Source organism: Candoia aspera, chromosome 1 (genome assembly GCF_035149785.1).
Source record: "Candoia aspera isolate rCanAsp1 chromosome 1, rCanAsp1.hap2, whole genome shotgun sequence".
In the NCBI taxonomy this organism is placed as follows: Eukaryota; Metazoa; Chordata; class Lepidosauria; order Squamata; family Boidae; genus Candoia; species Candoia aspera.
Genome location: NC_086153.1, coordinates 273,074,153 through 273,099,716, shown reverse-complemented (window position 1 = coordinate 273,099,716; position 25,564 = coordinate 273,074,153). Strand labels below are relative to the sequence as shown.

The following is a 25,564-nucleotide window of genomic DNA, read 5'->3' as shown; positions in this document are numbered from 1 at the left end:
AACAGAAGGCCCTTAAAACTCAGTCTGGTTATTAGATACACCATCATGGTTTTACCAGAGCCCTGATCTAGTAGGCTGTGGCATTCTTGAATTCTAATATAAACAATTTTTGAGAATTAAAAAATTGATTCTACTGAAACCCCAGTAACAGTTTGGTCTAGTGGTTAAGGCACCAGGTTAGAAACCAGGAGACACTGAGTTCCAGTCCTGCCTTAGGCATGAAAGCCGGCTGGGTGACTTGGGGCCAGTCATTCTCTCTCAGCCCAACTCACCTCACAGGGTGGTTGTTGTGGGGAAAATAGGAGGAGGAAAGAGTATTAGATATGTTCGCTGCCTTGAGTTATTTATAAAAATAATAAAGACAATAAAAAATCTAAAAAAAACACTTAAAGTGATTATCACATACTGAGATAAAGCATTTTCCATATGGTTCAACTGGCATTAAGGATTTAGACAGGGATGTACCAGATCCTCTTAGCGATTGGTTCGATACATTTTACAAGTACTTACATAGTGACTAAACTCCAGCTCTTCCCGAAGTTTTTGTTAGGTACAACTGTCATCATGTGTAAGGAGCCATACGGCATTGCAACAATAGCCTGGTCTACACTTGCAGCAAAATGAGATAAGAATGAACTGAACTGCAGGTGAAGGAATTTATGGTTTTTAATTCTTGCCCATATTTAATATAAACTGTTCCAAATTAAATGAACTTGGGTATAATGTTCTGATAGGTAGTTTTTATGGGCACTATCTTTTTTTTTTTAAATACAGAGAAGTATTGAAAACACATTACTCTTTATAATCTGGATATAATCTCATTATGCTGCATGTTTAGAGTAGTTAAACTGTAAGTATTTCCAATTAGATTATGTTAGAATTAAATGTTTCAAGATAGACAAATTTCACATTCCTAATTAGCTCCAGGGGTTGAGCTATATAATGCAAGGGAGTAATAAGGAAGAAATTCTAGAAGAAGATTTTTGCTTCTCTTTAGCCTCAAAAACAAAACATTGTGGTGGTGGTTTTAGAGTTCTGACTTATACAACTTTCATTAACTGTCTTTGCACTTCTCCACAACTACTGATGTTCAATACTGAAAAGGAGCTTGGATTGCCAGCTGACATACAAACCAGCTTGATACACAGAAATAGATTTTTACCATATGCAGGTGAAGTTACTTGATTTCTGCAGGTAAGCTTCTCTTCCAGTACACTGCAGCAAGGGTTAATGAAAAAGTTGAAAATATAGCATTATCACCAATGGTTGGGCATAAACTCAGATCTTACAAATCTGATTTCCATTCTGACTCGACTGGGAATTCTATTTTGCTGTCATGTAAGCCTTCTGTCCCCCAGTATCAATCTCCCCTGTGAAAGTGGGACTGTGGTTTAACAAATTTGGGAGGCTGATTCCAATAAGATGACAAATGTTTGTGTGTATTCAGAAGATTTCTGTGCTGGCCCAGTTAGTCTCTGGCTCACTATAAAAATAGAGAAACACAAAACAGCATTTCAGCATAAAATCCAATAAAGTTAAAATCACAGCAACTGCATAGATACATTGTAGGAATTGTATCTAACAACCTATATTGTAAACCTGGCAGGAGAGGATGGTTTTAACCCTGTTCCTCAAAAAATGGGCAGTTATCCTGTTCTTCCATAGAGCCGGAGCAGCTACTAAAAGGTTGTGCTTCTAAACCTTCATCTCCTCACAACCCCAGGGAAGGGGATCAGAAACATCCCTTTCCTGATCCATCACACAGCATGGGCACACTCAAAGTACATTGTCGTGAAGGGAATAACAATGCAAACCGTAAAAGGTGTTGCAGACCATCACCAGCGTTTCAAATCGTACCTGGAGAGCTTTTGGTAACCAGCGTCATACCACAGCATAGATGTTACTTTGCTAAAATAATTTTCACCCATCAGCCAGTAGACAGCTACATTTTTAAACTATCGCAGTTTCCATATACTTTAAAAGGTAGCCCCAAGTAGAACACAATACAGTAACCTAAGTATGAGGTGATAAGGCTATGAATGACTGTTGTGAAAGCCGCCTATTCCAAAACCAGATGTCAGTGTACCAGATGCAACTTAATGAGGGTACTGCTGGCCATGCTTCTACCAACTTTCAAGCAGGAACCATGAATCCAGGAGAAACCCAGTGCTCCATCTGAGGGAGTATAACCCAATCCAGAACCAATGCTGGAACTGACACAGAGCCAGATGATTTCTGAACCACCTTGTCTTGCTGGGATTTAAATTGAATTTATTTCATCCCACTGAGTCCCTCAGAGCTTCCATATACCAGATTAGGATTTCCACTGGGTCTTCTGCTCTGCCAAGGGTGGAGAAGTAGAGCTGGGTATTACCTGCACTTCAGTGATACTTCACCTCAGACTAACAGATGACCTTTCACAGTAGCTTCATATAAATGTTAAATGGGAAAGAGGCAAGCCCTGCAGTAGCTTAGGCAGAAGTGGTCACGTACTTAACCTCTCATTCCCCCATCATTACTGATAGGGAGATAACATTCTCACCTGTTAGGGAGAAACAGACTCGTCCCTGGGGGAGCTGGGGGTGTTGACAACTGACAGGAAGCTCTGGCGTGGGCTGGTCCATGAAGTCACGAAGAGTCGGAAGCGACTAAACGAATAAACAACAACAGGGAGAAATAGCACCATTGTGACACACTGTCTCAACCCCCCTAACTTCAAAGGTAGTCCAGAAGCATACTGTGATCAAGGGTACAGTACTGAACAGCAATGTGAGACACACAGACTCGAAAAGTTGCACTCCCTCCTGAGTTCCACTGCAGGTCGTCCACAAGAGTGAACAATGCAGTTTTAGGCCCATCTTCAGAAAGGGATTCTGCTTCATCCAGGATCTTCTGTAGTGCAACTCCCCACTCCCCCATATCTTTTCAAGAACTGTCCCAAGAAATGGAAGGTTGGAAACAAGGTGGAAGTTGTCCAACATTGCTGACTCAAGGGATGACTTCTTCAGGAAGAGGTGCACCACAGCCTCCTTCCAGGTGGTTGGTATAACTTCCCTCTTTCTAAGTATTTACTACCCCTAAAGTGCAGTTGCCTGTTCCCGCTGGCAGCTCCAATAAACCAGGAGGGCAAGGATGCAGCCCACAGGCAGCTGAGCTCATACAATGGAAGACTGTCTATTTCCTCAGCATCCACAGGTTCAGAAGAATCCCAGGTGACTTCACAAGACGTTGCCTTAGTCACCTCATTGGATTCTGCTCATGATGTGTCCCACCCTGATGCATATGAGCAATGTTATCCAGAAACTGCCTTGCGAACAAGTCACAGTGACTTGTAAATCTGCTGGTAGATTCAAAAATGCTGTAAGAATATTATTAGTTGCTTTCATCCAAATCCCTTATATTCCACACGTCAATGCTTGTCATAACTCCCTTTCTTTGATTTCTGCTTAGTCCCCTTTTCATTTTCTTCCTTCATGCTTCCATGTTTCATATATTCCTGTAATTTCTGCAAATTCTGTTCCCCAAGGTAAATGGAAGTAGCCGTGAAGCACCAATAAAGTGTCTGAAGCTGGCTTCTCACAGCCTCCTGCATTCTGAAGTAAGTGTCGTTTGAGCCCATAGCACCATTTTCAGAAAAAGCTGACTGCAGTTCAGCCACTGGAATGAATGCTGCTTAAGAAAATGGCATACTTTTATTTCTCTCACATTATCGAGTAAGATCTACCAAGCTAAGGTGGGGCTTTAGGATGAGAACTGGCAGGTGACTTGGCACAGTGAGAAGAACGGCAGAAATACCCTAAACTAGAATCATGGAAATTGAGAAACAGCATTTATCAGCTGTTCCCCTTTCTTCCCCCAAGCCTTGGTTGCCAAGAAACAGCCAGATTTCTTCTCCCTCCTTTCTCAACCCATTCTTTCTTTATCTCTGTCATGGTCTCCCAAAAGTAGTTCCTTAACTAAAAATCTGCTGGTGCTTTCACCTTTCCTTGTAAGGTAGATAGAACAAACTCTTGATTGTTTTGATTGCTCCTTTCTGCGTCTTTATCAGTTTTGCATCTTTATGAGTCATACAGCAACTTTTTTGAAAAGGGATTGTCAAAACTGAAACAAAATATATCAAATGTTTGTTTCTACCCCTTTCTAGTAACTCTCCTGTAGCCCTATTCTGTTATTTGGTTCAAGAAAAGCTATTTCCTTTGCGGCTCTAAAAGTTCAGATCCAATGTCCTTCATTTTGCATATTTATAAAGCCGCCTTTGCCACCGTGGAAGAGCTGGCATGATAAGCTCGCTGAAGAAAGGCTCCGTTTGCCTTTTCTGATGTATTTATAAAGGCAGCGTAGAGGGAAGGAGATTGGCTGCTCTGGCTTGCTTTCTGACCTTGGGGGTTACCAAGTCTGACATTCCTGTGAGATCACATGACCAGGATTGGCAGGCACAGCTGTGCCCAATGGAAAGGAGGGGCCTGGGAGGGGCCATTCCGATTGAATTTCACTCCAGCCACTTAGGCTCTTTCCTTCTTTCCTTGCTGTGCTTTTCTTGTCTTCCACTTCGTTTGTGGGTTGGGTTGTAGAAAGCTCTGATAGGATAGCGGCACCAAGGATGCTATTCTAGAAGATCAGGGTGGTTGCTTTAACATTTGGGTGGGCCCTTCTTCCCATCTCCAGTTGACATTCCTTCAATCTGACCCATCTGAGACTCCGGTGGCCCTGAGCCTTGGCACCATGCAATCCATCCTCCTGTTTTAGCACCAACTTCACTGTAATTGTTTCTTTTAGCCCACCTAGACAGCCACTCTGACAGGTCTGCTCTCCTGACAGGTTGGTATATGCAGCTGTGGAGCACGAAGGAGATGGGACAGGACCAGACAAAGCAGCAGATAGAAAAAGGACTCCAGCTGTATCAGTCCAGTCAGACAGAAAAGGCCCTTCAAGTCTGGTTGCGGGTTTTGGAAAAGAGCACAGACACAGCTGGCCGGTTTCGAGTTCTGGGATGCCTCATCACTGCTCACTCGGAGATGGGCAGGTACAAAGATATGTTAAAGGTAAAACATTCTGATTGGCTGCATGTCCTTTTCTCTTGCTTTGTTACCAAGACGGTGGTGGGTAGAAAAGTGGGGCTTCAAATTATACAGTTCAGCCAGAAGCAAGCTGAAAATGTAGCACTGGTTGGGATTCTTTTAAAATTACAGATATTGAAGCCCAGCGAAATTCTGACATTTGAAAATCATCATTCTGCATTTCCACCTCCAGTCCTAGACCTAATGAGCAATCTAAATGTTTCTCATCTGCAGAATTAAATATGTTGGGAGTTAACAGTGTTAGCCATTTGCACGTGTACCTGGGATTGCTTGGTTTTGCAAAGCTGAGACACAATATGCTGTGGCTCTCCTTTATTTCATAGAATTGTCAGTTGTATAAAATAACTGTAGCTAAACTGTGTGTGTGTGTGCACGCACGTGTGTATTTATACTAAAGTTTATACGGTGATGCTAGTGAAGTTATGTTTTCACATGACACATCTTTAGATTTTTCAGCACTATTTACCTGAATGAAATGTTCTCTTTTTTTTCTGCTCAAATAACTACTTTTAAAATGTGAAGGTTGTCATAGATTCACTGAGAACTTTTTTCTATTAAATCTTGCTTTGGAAGATCTTAAATTCAAGATCTTCTTCCTTTCAGGTAAATACTGTAGTAGAAATATTACATAATTTTCAAAGCTTTCTACATACATTGCCTTGAATCCCAAATTCCTCTCTTCTTAAGGACAATGTCTGTTTGAGGGGTGAGGAGGGTTTTTATAAGGCAATTCAGAGATCCATGGTTAAGATGGATCTCTGCATTATCTTCTGGATGCAACTTTAGATGTTCTGGAAAGCTGGGATGAGAATCCTGTGGGAAATCTACTACAACGAACTACAACCCTGAACTCCCAACACCACTGGTGTTGTAGCTGTAGTTTAGAAACATCCACATATCTCGTTAAAGGTTATATTGGCTGTTAGGAAATTTGTATTGTAAGTAGTTTTAAGAGGCTTATTAAGGGATAGAGACTGATAAGCCTGTGGGCTTTCAACAAAGGTATAGTTCTGTTAATGGGCCCCTTGATGAAAATGTTTAGGAACAGTATTTCTTGCAGATGTAATAGCAACTGTAAGAACAGGATTTTAGTATTTACATCTACATCCAAATGGCATCTACAAACATGAGACAAAAGAAAGATGCACAACTACTTTTGGAAGGACTGATAAGAGATTTCTGAAATGCCACCACTTGTCAATTAGATCCATGTCCCTCCTGGCTGGTGGAAGCAGGTGACGGGTGGGTGGGTTCAGGCGATGGAGAATTCATCCTTGAGGGAGGGAGTGTTTCCGGCTGCCTTTAAAGAGGCACTGGTGCACCCCCTCCTCAAGAAACCATCACTAGGTCCCACTGCACTGGACAATTTTTGTCCAGTCTCCCACCTCTCCATTTTAGGGAAGGTGGTTGAGAAAGTAGCGGCAATGCAGCTCCAGAAGATCCTGGATGAAACGGATTATCTGAACCTTTTCAGTCAGGTTTCAGGCCCGAATATGGGACAGAAACAGCATTGGTCGCACTTCTGGATGATCTCTGGCAGGAGCAGGATGGAGGCAGTGCATCCATCCTCACTGTTCATGACCTCTCAGAGGCTTTCAGTACCATCGACCATGGTATCCTTTTGGGTTGGCTCAGGGAGTTGGGGGTGGGTGGCATAGTCCTGTGCTGGTTCACCTCCTTCCTCCAGGGCCAGTCCCAATCGGTGTTGATAGGGAGCAAGAGATCCAGCCCATGGCCCCTCCTTTGTGAGGTGCTGCAGGGTTCGGTACTCTCTCCGCTCCTTTTTAAATGAACATGAAACCACTGGGTGAGATCATCCACCATCATGGGATGAGGTATTATCAATATGCAGATGACACCCAATTATACATCTCCATTCTGGGTGATTTAAGTGATGCCGTGACCAGCCTGTCTCGGTGCCTGGAGTCTGTAGGGGTCTGGATGTGGAACAACAGGCTTCAGCTGAATCTGGTAAGACGGAGTGGCTGTGGGTTGGGGGGCCCTCTGTATCCAGGAGTTTACCATCTTTGGTTCTGGATGGGGTCACACTGCCCCAGACAGACCAGTGTGGAATCTGGGGGTCCTCCTGGACTCATGACGCCTGCTCAAGGAGCAAGTGGCAGTCGTGGCCAGGAGGGCCTTTGCTCAACTTCATGTTGTACACCAGCTACACCCCTTCCTGGATCGGGAGGCCCTCCAATCAGTCACTCCTGCCCTGGTCATCTCCCGTATAGACTATTGCAATGCACTCTACATAGGGCTACCCTTGAAGAGTATATGGAAGCTACAGCTGGTTCAAAATGTGGGCGCATGAGCAATTTTGGGTGCCCCAAGGCTGGCACATGTAACACCTTTGCTGCGGGAGCTGCATTGGGTCCCAGTTTGCTTCCAAGTCCAATTCAAGCAGTTGGTTATCACCTTTAAAGCCCTGTATGGCATGGGTCCTGGTTACCTGAGGGACCATCTGATCCCCATTATATTGACCCATCCCACCCAGTCAGGCAGAGAAGGCATGTTGCAGACCCCATCTAGGAAAGAATGCAGATTAGTGGGGCCCAGGAAGACAGCCTTCTCTGCCGTCGCCCCTGCCCTATGGAACACTGTACCCCCAGAGGTGAGGCAGGCCCCCACTCTCCTGGCCTTCTGGAAAGGGGTGAAGACCTGGCTCTGCCATCTCGTGTGGGGTGTGAGGAGGGGTAACCAACCCTGGGGGTGGTTAGCACCCTGAAGATATTCCCGGAAATTAAGCACTTTTTAAACATCTACGTTTTGGATTATAATTTTTAAGAATGGTTTTATCGTATTTTTAATTTGTATTTATTTATTTTTTATTGTAAGCCCAGAGTCGCTCTGGGAGTGAGATGGGCGGTGACTAAATTTGAAATATAAGTAAACAAACAAATAAATAAATAATGTTGATCCTTCGGTTTACTAGACTTCTTTTAAACTAACCATGAGAGATCTTGCCTAGAACAAAAGGATTCTATAGAAGAATCTGAGCATTGTTTGAACAGTTGATAGCCAGATGCCAATTAGATGACAGAAAAAACATTGTTTTATAAGGAAGAAGAGGAGGTCATCCATCTATGTGTATTTTGAGGAGGGTTCTGGATTGCAAATTCACATTATCAAGCTAACTTTCAGGCCAGTGTTCAAAATCCTCAACTCTCTTTGTTGGTAGGATGTTACAAAAAGCAGGTTGGGGAGAGGAATAAAAAGACTTAATGTTGACATCAGTAAATCTGCATGTTCATAAAATGTAATGGAGTTCCATAAATTCACAGTAACCTGATGTGCTGATTTGACTGCTCTCAGGGCTGTTAGGATAAAGCCCATGGATGGTCTTTTTGAAAACATAATAGGTAAGAAGATATTCTTGCAGATGCCTTGAAAGGGACTGAGTATATTCAGAGTATCTACAGAAGAGCTTTTGTAAGATTTAAACTGGCAACACAGTAGACAGGTTAAAATGGTAGGAATTGAAGGAAAAATCTATTGGGGCCTGAAATGGATTTTCTGTTTATTATAATTTATTTTTATCCTGATTTCCTCCAAAGACCTCAGGTGAAGTTCATTTTGTGAGCTCCATGGCCAAACATTTCAGTTCGTATCTCCACAATTCTGGTGTAACAGTACTTTCTGTGCTGAATTAGCTCTTTAGTCCATTCTGGCAGACAGTTTTGAATTCATCAGAGACAATTGCTTAGTAGTGCTGTGCAAAGCATTTGAAAGAGGCCCTTTACAAAGCACGTTCCAAAGAATATGGCTAGTTTAACACTTTGCACCCAGGTACCCTGCTAGTACTAACATGTATGCAAAATGCCGGTTTCAAATGCTTTGCACAGCCCTATTGCTCAATAACTGGTTTATATATTTTATCTGTAGGGTTAAGGTACTTGTCAAGGCAGTTGCCACGAATCAACACTGATTGGAAAGCACAAAAAATAAAATAAAAACAAGGTAGCAGCACTAATTGTAGATCACCTTGAGTCCTAAGATAGGAACAGAGCAGCTGGAAGCTGTGATGTGAAAGGAGAAAAAAATGGGATGAGAAGGCCTGTAGGAAAAGATAAAGCTATGGTTTCAGCATGCAACTATATAAGGCCTTACTTTAATATATAAAGGATATCAGAAAAGAGAAGAACTTGCATTTTCTTCTGTGCTATGAGAATAAGAGCTAAATATTACTTCAGAAATACTGTACAACATACTGCTTTTCACATGATTCCCCTCTGGCTTCAAAAAACTGTTCATCAGGGTTAGGAACGTCCAGAAGAAGGGAAAAGGAGCCTTTTCTGAGACTTCTCTATTCAGGACAGCAAGGAGAGACTCCTAAATATCCAGATATTGTGGAAAAAGGCTTGTCTAGTGTGAGAACCAGGGATCTGCAGCCCAGATGCATTTAATCTCTTTCTTGATGATGTGCAGAACCGAAACAGATTAATGAAACGAAGTCACCAGGACTGGCTTTGTACAAGACAGAATTCTGTCTGTAAAAATAAAGAAATCAATAGGAAATAAACGCAAGGAGTTATTTTATGTAATATTATTGCATTACAATAGTTTAGCTGGCTTACACAATTTTCCTTTGATTATCTCTAACCTTCATTTAAGTAAATAGGAAAATAACCATTTCCTTTTCCTTTTTTCTATGGATTTTTAATTTAAAATTGGATGAATTTTTCCAAAAGTAGACAATCACAAGCACGTTCAGATAGGGTACCATATTCCTTAATACTTACCATTTGACTGCTTTCCTGAGCGACTATTTTGCACGTGGCACCATTTGGTGGAGCTTAACTTTCTAGTAAAAAATGAGATAGATCCCGTAAGCCTAAGCCTTGCCTCCCACAGAATAAGTCCAAATTCTCAACTCCAGTCGTGGTGTGAATCATGTGGTTGGCTCTCTTCTGAATTCATTATGGTTATACCCACAGTGGAGGAGGAGTTGGTGAAGATGACAGAACTAGCAGAGATGACAAAATTAACTTGTTTGATCAGAGAAAGATCTGGTCAAAAAGATTGGAAGCTGCTTCTTTATAATCTTTTCTCTTTTTTTTTTTTTTTTCCTCTTTTTATTTATTTATTTATTTATTTTCTATCCTGCCTTTATTATTTTTATAAATAACTCAAGGCACGGAACATACCTAGTACTCCTTCCTCCTCCTGTTTTCCCCACAACAGCAACCCTGTGAGGGGAGTTGGGCTGAGAGAGAGGGACTGGCCCAAGGTCACCCAGCCGGCTTTTGTGCCTCAGGCAGGACTGGAACTCTCAGTTGCCTTAACCACTAGACCAAACTGGCTCTCTATTCCTTCTTATTTTCGTTGTGTCTTTTTAAATAACTGTATTGTTTCTATCTTGTTAAAAAATTATTCAATAAAAATGACATGAATTCATTATGACTGAAGTTTAGGAGCAGACTTGTTGCTTCTTAAACGTTATGTTCTTTTGCTGAAAGTTTGCAGTCATGCAGATTGACACTGCCCGGGAGCTGGAGGACCCTGACTACCTTACCGAGAGCTACCTGAATTTGGCACGGAGCAACGAGAAGCTCTGTGAATTCCCCAAAACCATCTCCTATTGTAAGACCTGCCTGAGCATGCGAGGTACAACACTGGGCCTGCAACTAAACGGCCAAGTCAACCTCAGCATGGGCAATGCCTACCTTGGCCTCAGTGTCTTCCAAAAAGCTTTGGAGTGTTTTGAGAAAGCTCTGAGGTACGCACACAACAATGATGACAAGATGCTCGAGTGTCGTGTTTGTTGTAGTCTAGGAAATTTCTACACACACCTCAAGGTGAGTTTTGCTGAAATGACAGTGGAAGAGAATGTAGTTCAGAAGTTTAAAAAATGTGAATGGAGGAAGAGGAAATGGAGACATTTGTCCAATTATCTGAAGGATTGTACAGATGGTAGACTGAACCTAGAGTGCAGTGGTTTCCCATTGTTTTTTTTCCCTGTGGACCATCACCTTATCATCTGAAGCTTGTGAGGATCATCACATAAATCAGAGCTCAAGTACATGGTGCTTGGGGAAACAATGCCATACATAACTCCTCTAAGATGGTATCTGTGAGATCTCAACATTAAATAAAAAATAATGTTTTGATTAGGTAATGCCTGAAATCTTGCAAGTTCACTTAGTCTCACATTTTGACATCATGATCTAAAATCTTGAGAGGTTTGGGGAAGGATATCAAAATATCATGAGGCTTTGTAATATTGTGAAACTCTGGCCATTATTTTGATGCCTACACAAGGTCCTAGGTCAGTGTTTCTCAACCTTAGCAACTTTAAGATATGTGGACTTCAACTCCCAGAATTTCCCAGCCAGAATCATGTTATCTGTGATCACATACGAAGTATTCTGTGCTAATGCCTATGGATCCATTTATGAGACAAGACCATCAAATAAGTGTAACTTAGTAACCATTACATATTGCTGTATTAAAACTCTTGGAGAGCAAGTATTCCTTATTTCAAGAATGTTTTTGAACAAGAAATTTAAAGCATTTCCCTATTTCTAGGAAAATTCATCACCCTGAACATTAACATTGCTTATTTTAGTGTAAAGTTGGACAAGCTTATTTTTAAAAACATGTTTTACTTATATGTGTGAATATGTAGACCCAAGTTAGGAAAAAAAAGCATCTTTTTTCAAAATTAGTATCCAAAGTAGTCTTTTAAAGAATAACAATGAGCCCAATAGAAGAGAATATATTTAGCTCAGGGTTGAACTGTGGAGTCCTTGGTGCTCTCTGAGCTTGGTTGTCTGCTTGCAGACATTTCATTACCCAACTAGGTAACATCATCAGTGCTAGTAACATCATCAGGAAGCATCATCAGGTAACATCAGGGAGCAAACCCCACACTCACTTGCACTGATGATGTTACCTGGTTGGGTAATGAAACGTCTGCAAGCAGACAACCAAGCTCAGAGAGCACTAAGGACTCCACAATAACAGTGATGTTCAGTGGGGGTGGGATGGGAAGTAAGGCTGGGGATTTTCCTCAGTATCAAGGTGTGTGTTTTTTTCTCTTTGGGAACATTCATAAATGGTTCATAAAAATGCATATGATTGCAATTGAATATACATGTAAAAAGCAACTATTTTATAAATGTTTTTATTAAATAGTCAACTTAGAATCTTTCTTTTAGTTAGATGAAATTGTCAGTATGTTTAAAAATAGAGAATCACTCTAAAGAAAACTAAATTGAATTCACCTAAAACTCCAGATTGTTAGAATGTACAAATGAAAGCTTTGGATAAGGAAGAAAAGAGCAAATTTCCAATGTCTCTCACCAATAGTCATTTTTTAATCTTATTGTGAACTTAAATGAAGCGCAAGGACCTGACTTGTCTTAACAGAGTCTGCAGATACACAGACCATACCTTTACTACTTAGCATTAGTGTTACCCAACTTGTCATACTGAACCCTCACTACACATTTAGAGAATGTGTACATGTATAATGCACATGTGTTTACAGTAATATCACCAGTTCATCTGTTAACTGGAAAAAGGTAATTAATGGGGCAATCCTATATTCCAAGGACTTTACCTTTCCAAAACTCTGTATTGATGCTTCTTATAAAAGCAGGTTGAAACCATGGCTTTTTCTACCGTAATCTTTAAATCAATCAATCAGAGTTACAAGTTGTCATGAACATTATTCCTTACTGGATTTATATCCCACCTTTTTACCATAGAAAAATGGTGCTCAAAATCAAAACAGTTTAAAAGACTTTACAACTGTAAACTTTAAAAGATCGTAGCTTTTACCATTTTTGCAGCCTTTCTGTATCTAATCTCCCCCTTTCACTTCCCCCCCCCTTCCCCTTGCTGCTGCTGCTTCTCTTATCAAGGACTATGAAAAAGCTCTGTTTTTCCCATGCAAGGCAGCAGAGCTGGTGAATGATTATGGAAAGGGCTGGAGTTTAAAGTACCGAGCAATGAGCCAGTTCTACATGGCCGTAGCCTATCGGAAGCTGGGGCGCTTGCCAGATGCTATGGAGTGCTGTGAGGTACAAGCGTGGCTCCTTGGCGGGGTGGGGGAGTCTACTGGGTAAAGTTAAAGAACTTTCCAGTTTGGGGTGGTATGTCAGTTGCGTCATTTTCTGAAGAAGGCAAATTTGGCCACAGTGAGCCATGTTTTTTAGACTACTGCAAGACACCAATTAGTTTCTGGTGTATGTTTTGTTGGCCATATTAGAGCCATCTTGCACAACTGCACCAGCTGCCAATTTCTTTTTATATACAACTCATTCATGGTTATAAAGCCCCAGTGTGGGGCAAAAAAATTGAAAGACAACTTTATCCCCTATAAACACCGGTACATACCACTATCAAAATATGCTATTTTTGTAGGAACACAGGTTCTTTTCTTTGGTAGATGAAAGTGGCTTGAACTGCAAAGGAACCCAATAAAACTCTGAAGCAGTGGTAAAGCATTCTGGCTTTTTGAGGAAGGTCCAAAGCTATTTGCATTCTGCATAACTTATCTCTTCCTTCAACCATTTATTTTGTTGAAACAATTTGGGAGAAGGGATGCTGTCTTTAATGCAGATTGGGAACAGGACAAGACCTCCTTTTCTTCAGTCAGATGCCTGTTTCTTAAAGCAGTCAGCATTTAGAACTTAGGATGCCAAAGAAGTCCAAATTGTGACTCTGCAAGCTTGTCTTACTAGGAGTCAATGAAGATTGCCCTTCAGCATGGAGATCGTCCTTTGCAAGCACAGTGCCTGCTCTGCTTTGCTGATATCCACCGCAGCCATGCAGATGTACAGGTATGACCCTCTCCTATGAAACAGGATGAGAAGGGCAGTATTGGATAGTGACTGACACCTTTGCTTACAACCCAGACAGCTTTTCCCCGCTATGATTCCTCCATGAGCATCATGACTGAGATTGGAAACCGTCTGGGACAAGTCCAGGTGCTACTTGGTGTGGCCAAGTGCTGGCTGATTCAAAAGGAACTTGACAAGGTCAGCAATAGGCTGTAGTACGAAACTGATTAGATTCATTTCCATTTTTATGAGCTACCAGGATGGGCTCCAAAATGAGTGGTGTTTTTTTTCTATGCACAGTCTTTCTGTCCACACAGTAAAATCAACACCTGGTGTGACACAGTTATCTCTAAACAAATAAATAAATAAATGGAGTTGTGCTGGGATTCATCAAGGACTGCCTTAATAAATATGGTTTGCTCACTGTGGTCTAAACATCTAGAAATGATCTATTGAAAGTTGCTTCCCCATAAGATGCGCTGTCCCCAGAGGTATACATGCTGCTTCCCCTCTGACATTGCAGAAGACACTGAAAACAATCCTTTATCAGCGGGCCTTAAGCCCAGAATGAGAAACTGTGGGCCACCCAGCTAGTTTTATGGCTTATGATTGTTTTAATGTGGGTGAGGAAGGGTTTTTTTCCTTAGGTTTTTTATCCCACCTTTATTATTTTTATAAATAACTCAAGGTGGGGAATATACCTAATACTCCTTCCTCCTCCTATTTTCCCCACAACAATAATCCTGTGAGGTGAGTTGGGCTGAGAGAGAGTGACTGGCCCAAAATCACCCAGCCAGCTTTCATTTTTATTAGGGTCATTAACTATGACTTGTACACTGTCCAGAGTCCACTGATAGAATGTATATAAATGTAAATATAAATAGTTAACGTATATTTTTGGTGCCTCCAAATCTTGACTCCTGGCAACTTCATGGACAGGTCTATGCAGTTTTCTTGGAAACATTGTGGAAGTGGTGTGTCATTATCTTCTTCCAGGATGTTTTTCAAGTTCCTGGTCTAGGGCTGAAAGTGACTCACAAAATCACCCATCTGGCTTCTATTCCTGTGAGAGGACTAGAACTCACGGTCTCCCTGCTCCTAGTCCAGTGCCTCTAATCACTACAACAAACTGGTTCTCACTTATGTATATGTATCTATGTATATATCTTTTTATAGAGTATATACATAAATAGTTTTGATTATGCACAGTATTTGGATATTATAAAATAAAGAGAGTAGATGTTTCCTAGTACTTCCTAGACTTCCAGGGATTAGGATAATGCAGTTCTTCCCATCTTGGCAGGTACTGAGTCTCATATCACAGATTCAAGCAACAAGTTCCTCAGAACCACCACATAATTCAGGATGCCATCATACATGCCTTGGCACCTCACCCTTGCCACTTATAAACACTTCATAGCACAGGGTCTGAAGTGAGGGGCCGCCTAGCCATGATAGTTTTTGCCTGTCCCATACAATTAGACCAAGTGGATATACTCCAAATTCCTTTGGTTAAAAAGTGTTATCTATCAGGACCCAGGAAGCATGCTTTTTTTGTTGTTGTAGCATTTGGTCTTTAGAACAGCATCCCCCTGCCCCAAGATTTGCATGGCTCCTACCCTGATGATGTTCAATGCCTCTGAAAACCTGGCTTTTCCTCCAGGCCTGGGGTTAGGATGAGTATCAAGCCCCTATAGGATTTTGTCTGTTTTTTTCTGGATGCACATGGCTTGTATTCTTATTGTTTTATTGTTGTATTATCTTTTAATGTTTGTAAGCTGCCCAGAGTCTTATGGCATTGGGTGGCCTCTAAATCAAATAAATATATGTTCTCCTTTCTACAGGCATTAGAAAGTATCGAGAGGGCTCATGAGCTGGCAGAGGGACTAAGAAACAAAGTAAGTTGTCCTGCATTTTTTTCACTACATTCATGATAAACCATCTGTTCTATTTAATGCGTGGGTATGTATGCATGTCATAATTCTGCCTGATAACAGGCCTCTGAGGTTTTTAAAATGTAATTACACAAGTATTATGCTGAATCAGTAATAACTTACTACTATCATGAGGAAGGGGTGGACAGTGGTGGCCCATATTTGTGTTCCAACCCTTTAGATATTGCTGAGGTTTCTATCAGAAAAACAGCTCTCCATGAGGGTTACATAGCAGAATGGAAAGGTAGTGCCAGATATTTTGAATCTGGGGAGGTTGGGCATCTCTTAATCTGGAATACCTGCAGCTCCTGACTTTTCTGAATGGCAGGGTGTTTAATTATGGCTTTGGAAAGATGATGGTAGAAAATACCACACCTTAACCCAAAGCTCCTCCCCCTGTTGAACCTGTGGTATTTTGGAGTATCAGGGATGTTCACACAAAATCAGGTCTCACACTGGGAAATCCAAACCCTAGGCATTCAATATTGCTAGCGTTATTCATCTGGAACTCTTCAGAAGGGAGTATTTTGCAGAGTATAGAATTAGATAAATATTAAAAAGAAGTGATTGCTGAATGTATAGGATAAAGTGGTCAATGGATGAAATCATCCATTTTTTCCTGGAGTGCTATAGCAATCCAAATAGGAATTGTAAGAAGAACAATTTGGGAAAAGGAGGCAACAGATGGCCAAAGAAAAGGAGGATCTGTCTGACAGTTGGCAAACTTCTGCTAAGTAAAATAAGAGGAAGAAGCATAAGGGGTGAAAAAAGAACATCACATTTCAAAAGCTTAAAAGACACAATGTTTTGGGTATTCAGGAAGTAGGACTGTGTTGGATCCATAAAGTGCCTCCTTTGTAATATCCTTTTCATGTGATTGTTTTTCTCCATCTTCTCTTTTATACAGCTTGGCCTGCTGAAGGTTCACTGCCTGTGTGAAGGGATCTATCGCACGAAGGGTCAGCAGAGGGAACTTCGTAATCATGTAGTGAAGTTCCATGAATGTGTTGAAGAAATGGAACTCTACTGTGGCATGTGTGGTGAATCCATTGGTGACCGCAACCACCAGCTCCAGGCATTGCCCTGCTCCCATGTCTTCCATTTAAAGTAAGGGGCAAAAGGGGTGAATGCAAACCATGTTGGAATAAGAGAAAGCAAAAATCTAAAGACAAAAAAGGGGGATGAAATTCCTCAATGGATGAAACACCAAAGTTCTGTAGTGCCATTCATGGTTTTAAAAATCCTTTCTACCACTCCATTGAAACAATTAACTCCTGAAGGCTTCCTATCTCTGAAGATTTTATCCTTGAAGCTGGGAGACTTTTCCCAAAATTGGTTTTTCATTTACTACTTAGACATTTCTCAAGAAAACATCATTTTATCAGGGTCTTAGCTGGCTTCTAATATCCTTACAATCCAATTTTAATGAGTTCTGATTTAGGCATACTATCTGTTTACTTAGAAGTAAATTTTCGTAGGATACTTACATCGTTCTGAATCTGGGGAACATGTATGAGAGTCAGACTCACAAAACTCATGACCCATCAAGCCAAAACACGGTATTGGCTGTGGCTAACAACTTGCCAGTGGCCCTGTTTATACTGCCTATCCAAGAATAGAAAAATCAGTTATATATTAAGCATGCAGCAGAATGTAACACTTGGTTAGAAGCTGCATTTAACTAGACATCACAAGTTGTCCAGTCCTGTGCTATGCAATGTGACTGAAAGTGTGTTGTAATTATTCCCTTTTTCTCTGGTGCTTTCTCATTCTCTGTCATTTATACATTAGAAAGCTGAGAGCTAGAAAAAAACAAGTTACTATAGGCAATATTATAGTCTCAGGGATGTTAACAAATGTGGCTTTCCATTTAAAACATGCACTTGAAGTAACTTTAATACTATAGCATGCACACTATATGCATATGTAGTATATGTATATATTACATACTATATACTATTCTGAGCTTTTCCCCAAGCACTGGCATTTTTGTTTCCTGCATCACTTGAAAGCTAAGAATGTTCAGGTTTTCAGAAATATTATCAGTAATAGTATTATTTATTACTAATAATAGTAATAGTAGTAATAATAATAGTAGTATTATTTATTACTATTTACATGTAATAAATACCCCTATACATTTCCTCTTCTGGGTGTAGAATCCATGGACATAAGAACTGAATTGGGTTGAGAGATAATCTGAGTGCTTTTCTGTATAGCAGAGCCAGTACAGAACAATAGTTAAGGTGTCCAACTGGACTCAGGGAGACATGGACTCAAGTCCATTAACTGTGGAGCTAATTGGATTCCTTTTGGCCAGTTCCCTTCCTCAGCAATACCTACCATGCAGGGCTCTTCTTAGGATAAAATAAGGGGAGACTTGCCATGTACACACACCAGCTTGAATTTCCTAAGAAAAGGCAGGATCTAAATGTAATATTGTTGTTATTACAACACCCTTCCTACGGTTGCATGCACTCAGCTGACAGAGTAGTCCCATTCCTTCTTGCAAACAAAACAGACGTTCTCATTTTCACTGGCACATCTTTGTACAAAATGAAGCCAGCCTGCTGCCCACTTTTGCTATTCAACTTGCTACATGCATGTTGCAAACAAAGCAAAATATAGAAGTGCCACAAATTGAACACTAATATTTCACTTGCCCACCCCCACCCCATAAAGCTCATGAACAAAGCAGGTAATTGGATCAATGTCTTATCTGGAAGCATCCAGAAAACAGTGATGTAACAGAAGTCAATTAGAGCTAGGTTTTTATTAAGAAACAGATTTTAAAATCTCAGTGGAAAGAGCAATTAAGCTGAGTAGAAGTAAATGTTTTCAGACTGTGAATAATTCAATCCCATCTTATTTATGAATATATGAATTGATAGAAAAAAGTTATTATTGCTGTTAATGAAACTGGTAATTAGGCAGACAAGTAAGAATATTGAAGTTTACCACATAGCAGCACCTAGGGCATATTATAGCACATGCTAGTGGAGTAAGGGAGGGTCTTGATTGATGATCATCTGACTTTGTGCCCTTTAACTGAATTTCCAGTGATGGTTCCCAATTCTCATCTGATTATTATTTGTAGAGGGGGGTCGACTGTGGCTTTATTTGTGCATACTTTGGTAGCTTCACACCTACATTGCTATTATAGTCACATGGCAGATGCCCCCAGGCCCTCTTTCTGTCCATTCATCTTAGTCCAGAACAGTACCATTCAGGTTGTTCTGGACCTTCCAGATGATTCTTGTGTCTCATTATAGCTCAGGGCTCTTTGCTGGCTCCCTATTCAAGCCAGAGTCCAGTTTAACTTCTGGTCTTTGTGTTTAGAGTTCTTGGGTGACAAGCCTGCCAGTATCAGTCTGTCTTTATTTCTCCTGACATTCCTGCCTGCTCCATATGTTCCTCTGAACAAGGCCTCGCTCCAGAGTTGTGGCCTCCAGGTTCCAGTTTTCAGGGGCCTGGCCTTGCAAACTCTCAGATCAGCTCCCTCCTTCCCTTTGTGAAAGTTTGATGGCTTTTAGAGAGGTTTTAAAACCCTTTTTATTTTAATAGTGAGTTAGCATACAGCCTGGTTATCTCACCCTATCTCCTTAGTTTTGGCAGTTCCTACTGTAGGTTAATACTTGTTTTAATTTAATTATAGATGTATACACACTCAGCCCTATTGTTTGAATATGTATGGTGGGTATGTTTCAGTTATTAATCTTTAATGGTTTGGCTATTAAGCTATGGAATAATTTTATTGGATGGACCTTTTAAATTACAGTAGGTTTTCATTTGTACTGTGCATAATAAATACTATGAATTGATAACCTGTGTTACCTATCAATGGAAGTAAATATATAGAATTGTAAAAGCAGAATGTAAATAGATTCCAAATCAACCTGTTTGGATTGAAAGAACTGCTTCAAACAAAATGCCTAAAATTGACAGTGAGAAATAACCTGTTGAGATTTAACTCTGCTACATCATGAGAAGTGATGGGGATGAGGCACGTTGGCAGATCAGATAGGTGATGAAGTACTATGTTTATAATTACGCAGAAGAACTAGAAAAATGTTGATTTATTTATCCTGCTTTTCTTTTTAAATGGAACACTCAACCTGAGTAAAGGAGTAGCTTGGACAGCCGTTTGCTGTCAAGGCCTACATTGCAAGGAAAATAGCAAATGAACTCATGGGTGAGTGCTTTTGGCAACCAGCGTCTGACAGTGAGGCTAACTTTAGAGTGCACTAAATAGCACTGCAAATATTCACAAACAAAATACTTCTGTGAACATGTTGGTTTGGCCATGACAAATAGTGAACAAGCATTTATAAAACACATATTGTTGCAAAGTTGCTCAGCCTTCTTCTGTAAAGAAAACATGATCTACAACAGTTCTGGAAAACTGCAAAGTGAAACAACTATTGCCTTTAAAATGAAGGTCAGACTTGTAGCAAAATGCTCTATGAAGAATGTTCATTACTTAACATGTTAATCATTGTCTGTTGAGAAAAATGAGTGAAGATTAATCCCATTTGGAAGGTCTAGTCCAGGGATAAGGAATCTTCAGCCCATTGTTGGATGTGGCCCCACAGAGACCCTGCCCTATATGAGGAGAAAGTTATGAACAGCCACTCTCTGCCTATCAGTACTGTATCATATTTTAATTCTCAGGAAAATGGGTAGCCACCTCACCATACAGGTGGCTTAACAGGTGGTCAGCAAGAGGATCAAGACATCACCTTAAGGAGCTTAAAGATAATTGGGTACTAGAGGATGTATCCAGCTGCCAGGTTTTCTGTCACCTAAACCAGTTACTCCTTCAGTAAATCTAGTTAAAGAAGATACTGTGAGAATCTTGATTTTGGTTGTAAATGGCTGCAGAGACATTAATTTTGGCAACACAACTACTCCCCTTAGGGACGGAGGTTAATTTCATGTCATTTACCTAGACCATGGCAACCAAACTACTGGGAACATCACTGACTACTGAACAGGTCACCAATGCCATATTTCAACACTAGCTACAGAAAAAAATGTGCAGATGTTTTGTGCTTGTAACATTTTGCAAACTGCCACCCTTTTTCCCAGGCTCTAAGGAAACTATAACATGTACAAGGAAAAAGTTGTGGTTCTCATTCTCTCTCTATCTCTCCAGAGAAAAATGACTGCCCTGAAGAGGGATTTTTGATCAGGCTTGTGAGCTGCCCAGAATCTCACAAAATGGATGGCATACAAATATTGTAAAATAAAATTAAATAAATATTGTAAAATTTTGTAAAAATAAATATTGTAAATAATAATATTAAATAATAATTAAATATTAAATAATAATCAATAATAAATTAATCAGTGATGGGGGCTTTGAGAAAGGGGAGCTGTTCTCCCTTAAGACCCCTCATAGAGATGTCCTGGAGTGCAATTGAGCCTCTCCAGGCCATATTATGTTCCCATCCTAGTTTAGCTGGTATATGGCTCCAGTGTTACTTTGTTAATTTTTATGTGGTGAGAAAATTTAATGCAAGAAAATGAATTGAATCCAGAGTGCTTTGTTACGAGGTCTCTTTGAAATCAGAACAAATTATTCATAATTCTAATCTTATTGCAATCAAAGACATCAAAATTCATCAAATTTTATTCTCCATTTCAACAGCACATATTGCTGAGCAAACATGCATAGATTTGTGCTAAAGAGCTGGGTTACACCCAGTTAGTTTGGGAACACATAGTGTAATGGATTGTGGAAGAGAGGAAGGAAAGTTCATTATTGCTCATATAACTATTAATTTTTAAAAATGTTTAAGTCTCTAAAAATCTCTAAAAGACCAAATGTTACAGCAATACTTATATATTATCCTCAAAGCACAAAAAAGCAAGTTAAAATGATGCTCATATTATTGGTTCCCTTCTTGAAGTAATCAGGTAATTGTAAAAATGAAACGGTTATCAATGAAGGGGTTTACAGGTAGTCCTTGCTTAATGACCATTTGTTTAGCGATGGTTCGGACTTACAATGGCACTGGAAAAAATGACTTGTGGCCAGTCATCGCATTTACGACTGCTGCAGTGTCCCCATAGTGACATGATCACGATTCAGGTGCTTGGCAACCAGTTCACATTTACGACTTTTACAGCATCCCGCAGTCACATGACCGCCATTTTTGACCTTCCCAGCCAGCTTCCAGCAAACAAAATCAATGGGGAACCGCGATTCGTTTAACTGTGGCTGCAAAAAAGGTAGTAAAATCTGGTCAAATTCACTTAATGACCACTTCGTTTAGCTACCAAAATCCCAGTCCCAATTGTGGTCACTAAGTGAGGACTACCTGTATTCAAATAATTTCAAACTACTGAAGTCCAATTAAATTATAATTGTTTCAATTATCATTGCATGTTTATTTTAATCATGTGTTTTAATTATACTTTTCTATGCTGTATTTCTTTCTAGGAACAGAAAGGCAAGATATCCTTAAAATATTAATATTAAGGAATATATTATGGTATTATTTAAAACACTCACTTCCATGAGAAATGCAGGAAGTCACAGCAGAAAAAGTTGTAACTTTCTCCATCAGGATTTGCAATACAAATTTGAACATTACTCAGACTCCTGCCTAAGATATCCCCTACTGTCTTTTCCACTGCAGGTGCCTGCGAACTAATGGAACACGAGGTTGCCCCAACTGCCGGCGCTCATCAGTTAAACCAGGGTTTGTGTGATCTGCTGATGAATTGATGACTTAAGAAAATTCATCCAGTAGGGGTGAAAAGGCAGACCACTGGAGCAGTTCTGTTACATGGTATGGAGATGAAACCCATCATATCGACATAAGATCTCCTGCAAAATTGGTGGAAAATGTGGACCTAGATCTTTGTCATGACATTTCACACATCTGATTTGTGAATGTCTTCCAGTTCTCTATCATCTCCTTTTTCAAAGCCAGTTACTACAACAAGCCACCTTTGTTCTTTCCAACAACTTGTTAGCTTGGCCTTCCACAATCTCAGTTTTATTTTAATTTTCTGCTTCTTTGGATAGCTTCCTTCAGGGCCAACTCTGACACTCATGCCCCACTTCTTTTTATTCATTCCTCATGGGAAACAAAATGATCCTGCCAACGTAATGCTGTTTCTTGGACTGGCACAGCATTGCTTTCTTGTAGGCATGGTGACGGCTACTCTTTTCCAGACATTGCTTGAATGTTACTTCAACTTAGCATTCTGACTGATATTCTTCATAATTTATATTGGTACCTAACAGCTGTTTATGCTTTAAAACAATTACTAAGCCATTTTTTTTTATTTGCAAAGAACATTTCCCAACTCGATGCTCTCCAAATGAGTTCCAGAATTTCCAGGTAACATGGGAATTCTGGGAGTCAAAGTCCAAATTGTCTGGAGGAAGCCAGATTGGGGAAGCTAATATGTCAGATTCAAGAGACTGTGATGTCCCACCTGCCTCTCAGCAATGTGCCTCTGTTTGTATGTCTCTGTTTTCAGTGTACAGATGTATCCTTGGGGTTCTTCTGAAAGTATCTGATACTCTTGGTTTGCTTATGTTTTTTCACAGAACATTCAATTTCTGTTATGGGACTGAAAAAAAAATGCTTCAATAAGTCCCAGGGAAAGTTTCTTGCATTGTATTCCGTTTCCATCGTCTTGTAATGTTATATAGGCAGTGATCGGTCCAGTCATGGAATTGTCAGCAATATATTTATACTTTCTATAAACTGTTTATACTGGAATAAATAAAGGCCATAGCCTGTAAGTCAGTGTTTCCTCTTTATCTTTTTAAAACTGCGAAAAGAAAAAAAGATTTATATCGACTAAGTAATATATGTGTTACTAGTAACTGTCACCCTGATCAAAAATACAATATCATAACATTCTGTGGAGACGCTATTTTAGGAGTGTGGGAAGAACATTATAAGAAATTCTAAATGTTGGTTGTGGGGGATATATCATGGTTTGTTTCTTAGTCTGGAATGAGTAGTCTGCAGACATTAAAGATAAGGCTCTTTGCAACAATTTTGATTTTTGTTGCCATCTCACTAGTCTAGCTCAGTTCAGCTCATTTTAGTTTTGATAATAATTTGGACTGGTGGGTGGAAAGAAAGATGAAAAACATTCTTGTTTCCATACAATATGGCAAGCTTTGTCTTATTCCTTTGTATTGCTATACAGAAATTCACTGAAAAACATCTTACTGAAAGCACATTTTAAAATCCAAGGTCTACTCTATCATGATGTTACATAAGGAAATAAAGGTGAGACCTTGAAAATGGTCTCTATACAATCAGCAAAACTAAATTCTTACCTTTGCTTATCATGTTGTCCCAAATAAATATTTCTCTAAGTCCTAAGTGGAACTATGCTTGGGATTGCACTATACCAGGAAAACAAATGGAAAATCTTTTTTTTTTCTATCATAATTGCAATGAAAGACTAGTAAACAAGTAGACTTGGGGCACACAAAAGGAAATTTGTTTCATAACTAAGATTTTGTCCTAACAGTCAGAAATCACGCTGAGACGAGGAGTAGGTCTCTAGTGTTTATTACTGCTACATAAAACAGAATCCTAACAAACTGAAGAAGCATGGGAAAAACCCAGACAGATAAACCACAAAAGTTAAGGCGGGTCTGATCTGTGTCTCTTTGAATGGCTGCTTAATTCCTCAGTACTACGCATGCGTTTTCCCCCCTGGATAGAGGCCCCTTCCAGCTCGCCATCAGTACTCATGACAGATTTACCTGTAATGATACAGATTTCCAAGTAATTTATACAAACTTTCTAGTTTGTTTTCTACTTGCATATGTTATGTCAATAAGGCAGTTTTGAGAGGACAACCACAGTAGTAGAAATACCCACACCGTTCTTTCTCATGTCCATATCTCATTCAGGAAAAGAGTCCAGCTGAACCCAAAGAGAAGCATGGATGGCAGTACAGTAGACAGCAGCCAATTCCTTTTACAGGGTGAGGCTACTTTCAAGGGACCTCTCTGGATGTAAGTGGGAGGAGAAATGTTTGGCTGCTGCATTGGAGAAGACAATGGGAAGTCGAGAGAAGTAGTAGTACATAAGGCTGTAGCCTGGGGGTAAAGGGGCTGTGAAGAAGTGGTGAGGTCCAGGGTGGTAGATTCAACAACATAGCAATTTGGTAGTGAAGAGGGGAAGAGTCGCTGGTGAAGAACTTTGACTGTGGAATGCCTAAAAGGATGCCAGCCAAGCCATCATGGAGACCCTGGGAGTGCTGGCCATCTGGAAGATGGCCCAAAAGCACTGTCAGAAAAGGGCCAAGGATGGATGCTTGGGTGCCCAGGGCATCATCAAGACAAAGGCAGGTTTAGAAGCCACGGAGCGCTAGGGAGCCAGAATTGGTCAGAGAACTAGGTGTTGGAGGGATGCAGGCAGAATTCAAGAGGCCAGGTGTTGGAGGAAGGAGTGTGGGAAGAAGACATCAGTGGGGGCTCAAGGGAAGGAAGGGGTTGAATGCCAATGTAAGGGAAATAAGAATGTAGAAGTATGAAATAAAAGCATAAACAAATTCAACCAACTGGGATATAAAGGTCAAAGATGTTCATAGAAGAGAAAAAAGTAAGAATTACAGCTTTAGAAGGGATTACAAATCTAAGAGAATAAAGAAAGAGTTAATAAACTAGGTAAAAGTAAGCTGTAGGTCTGATAAATTAAGCGACGGCATTACTGCAGGGAAATTAAGATAGCAATAAGACTATAGCAGAGAAACGAAGTATAGACATCAAAAA

The 25,564-nt window shown here is 40.2% G+C and overlaps 1 protein-coding gene across 3 annotated transcripts; it reads left to right on the top strand.

Moving 5' to 3' along the window:
* The first annotated feature begins 3,505 nt into the window (after nt 1-3,505).
* Nucleotides 3,506-23,566, top strand: RAPSN (receptor associated protein of the synapse). 3 transcript variants are annotated; one of them, XM_063289742.1, is made up of 9 exons: nt 3,506-3,598; nt 4,819-5,042; nt 10,553-10,876; nt 12,947-13,105; nt 13,769-13,867; nt 13,943-14,065; nt 15,712-15,765; nt 16,709-16,908; nt 22,446-23,566. In XM_063289742.1, exons 2-9 carry the CDS (start codon nt 4,827-4,829, stop codon nt 22,516-22,518), a joined length of 1,248 nt encoding a protein of 415 aa, XP_063145812.1. In that variant the 5' UTR covers nt 3,506-3,598; nt 4,819-4,826; the 3' UTR covers nt 22,519-23,566. The 3 variants fall into 3 exon arrangements, with proteins under 3 accessions (XP_063145812.1, XP_063145811.1, XP_063145813.1); XM_063289741.1 differs by having other exon boundaries at nt 10,538-10,876; XM_063289743.1 differs by lacking the exons at nt 3,506-3,598; nt 4,819-5,042 and adding an exon at nt 8,888-9,038 and having other exon boundaries at nt 10,538-10,876.
* Nucleotides 23,567-25,564: the final 1,998 nt, after the last annotated feature.

Excerpts from the sequence above, each read along its gene's own strand:
- RAPSN (XM_063289741.1), top strand. The coding sequence starts at position 4,827 with ATGCAGCTGTGGAGCACGAAGGAGATGGGACAGGACCAGACAAAGCAG. Across the intron at positions 5,043-10,537 it reads GGTACAAAGATATGTTAAAG|TTTGCAGTCATGCAGATTGA; the intron begins GTAAAACATTCT and ends TTTTGCTGAAAG. Across the intron at positions 13,868-13,942 it reads GCAGCCATGCAGATGTACAG|ACAGCTTTTCCCCGCTATGA; the intron begins GTATGACCCTCT and ends CTTACAACCCAG.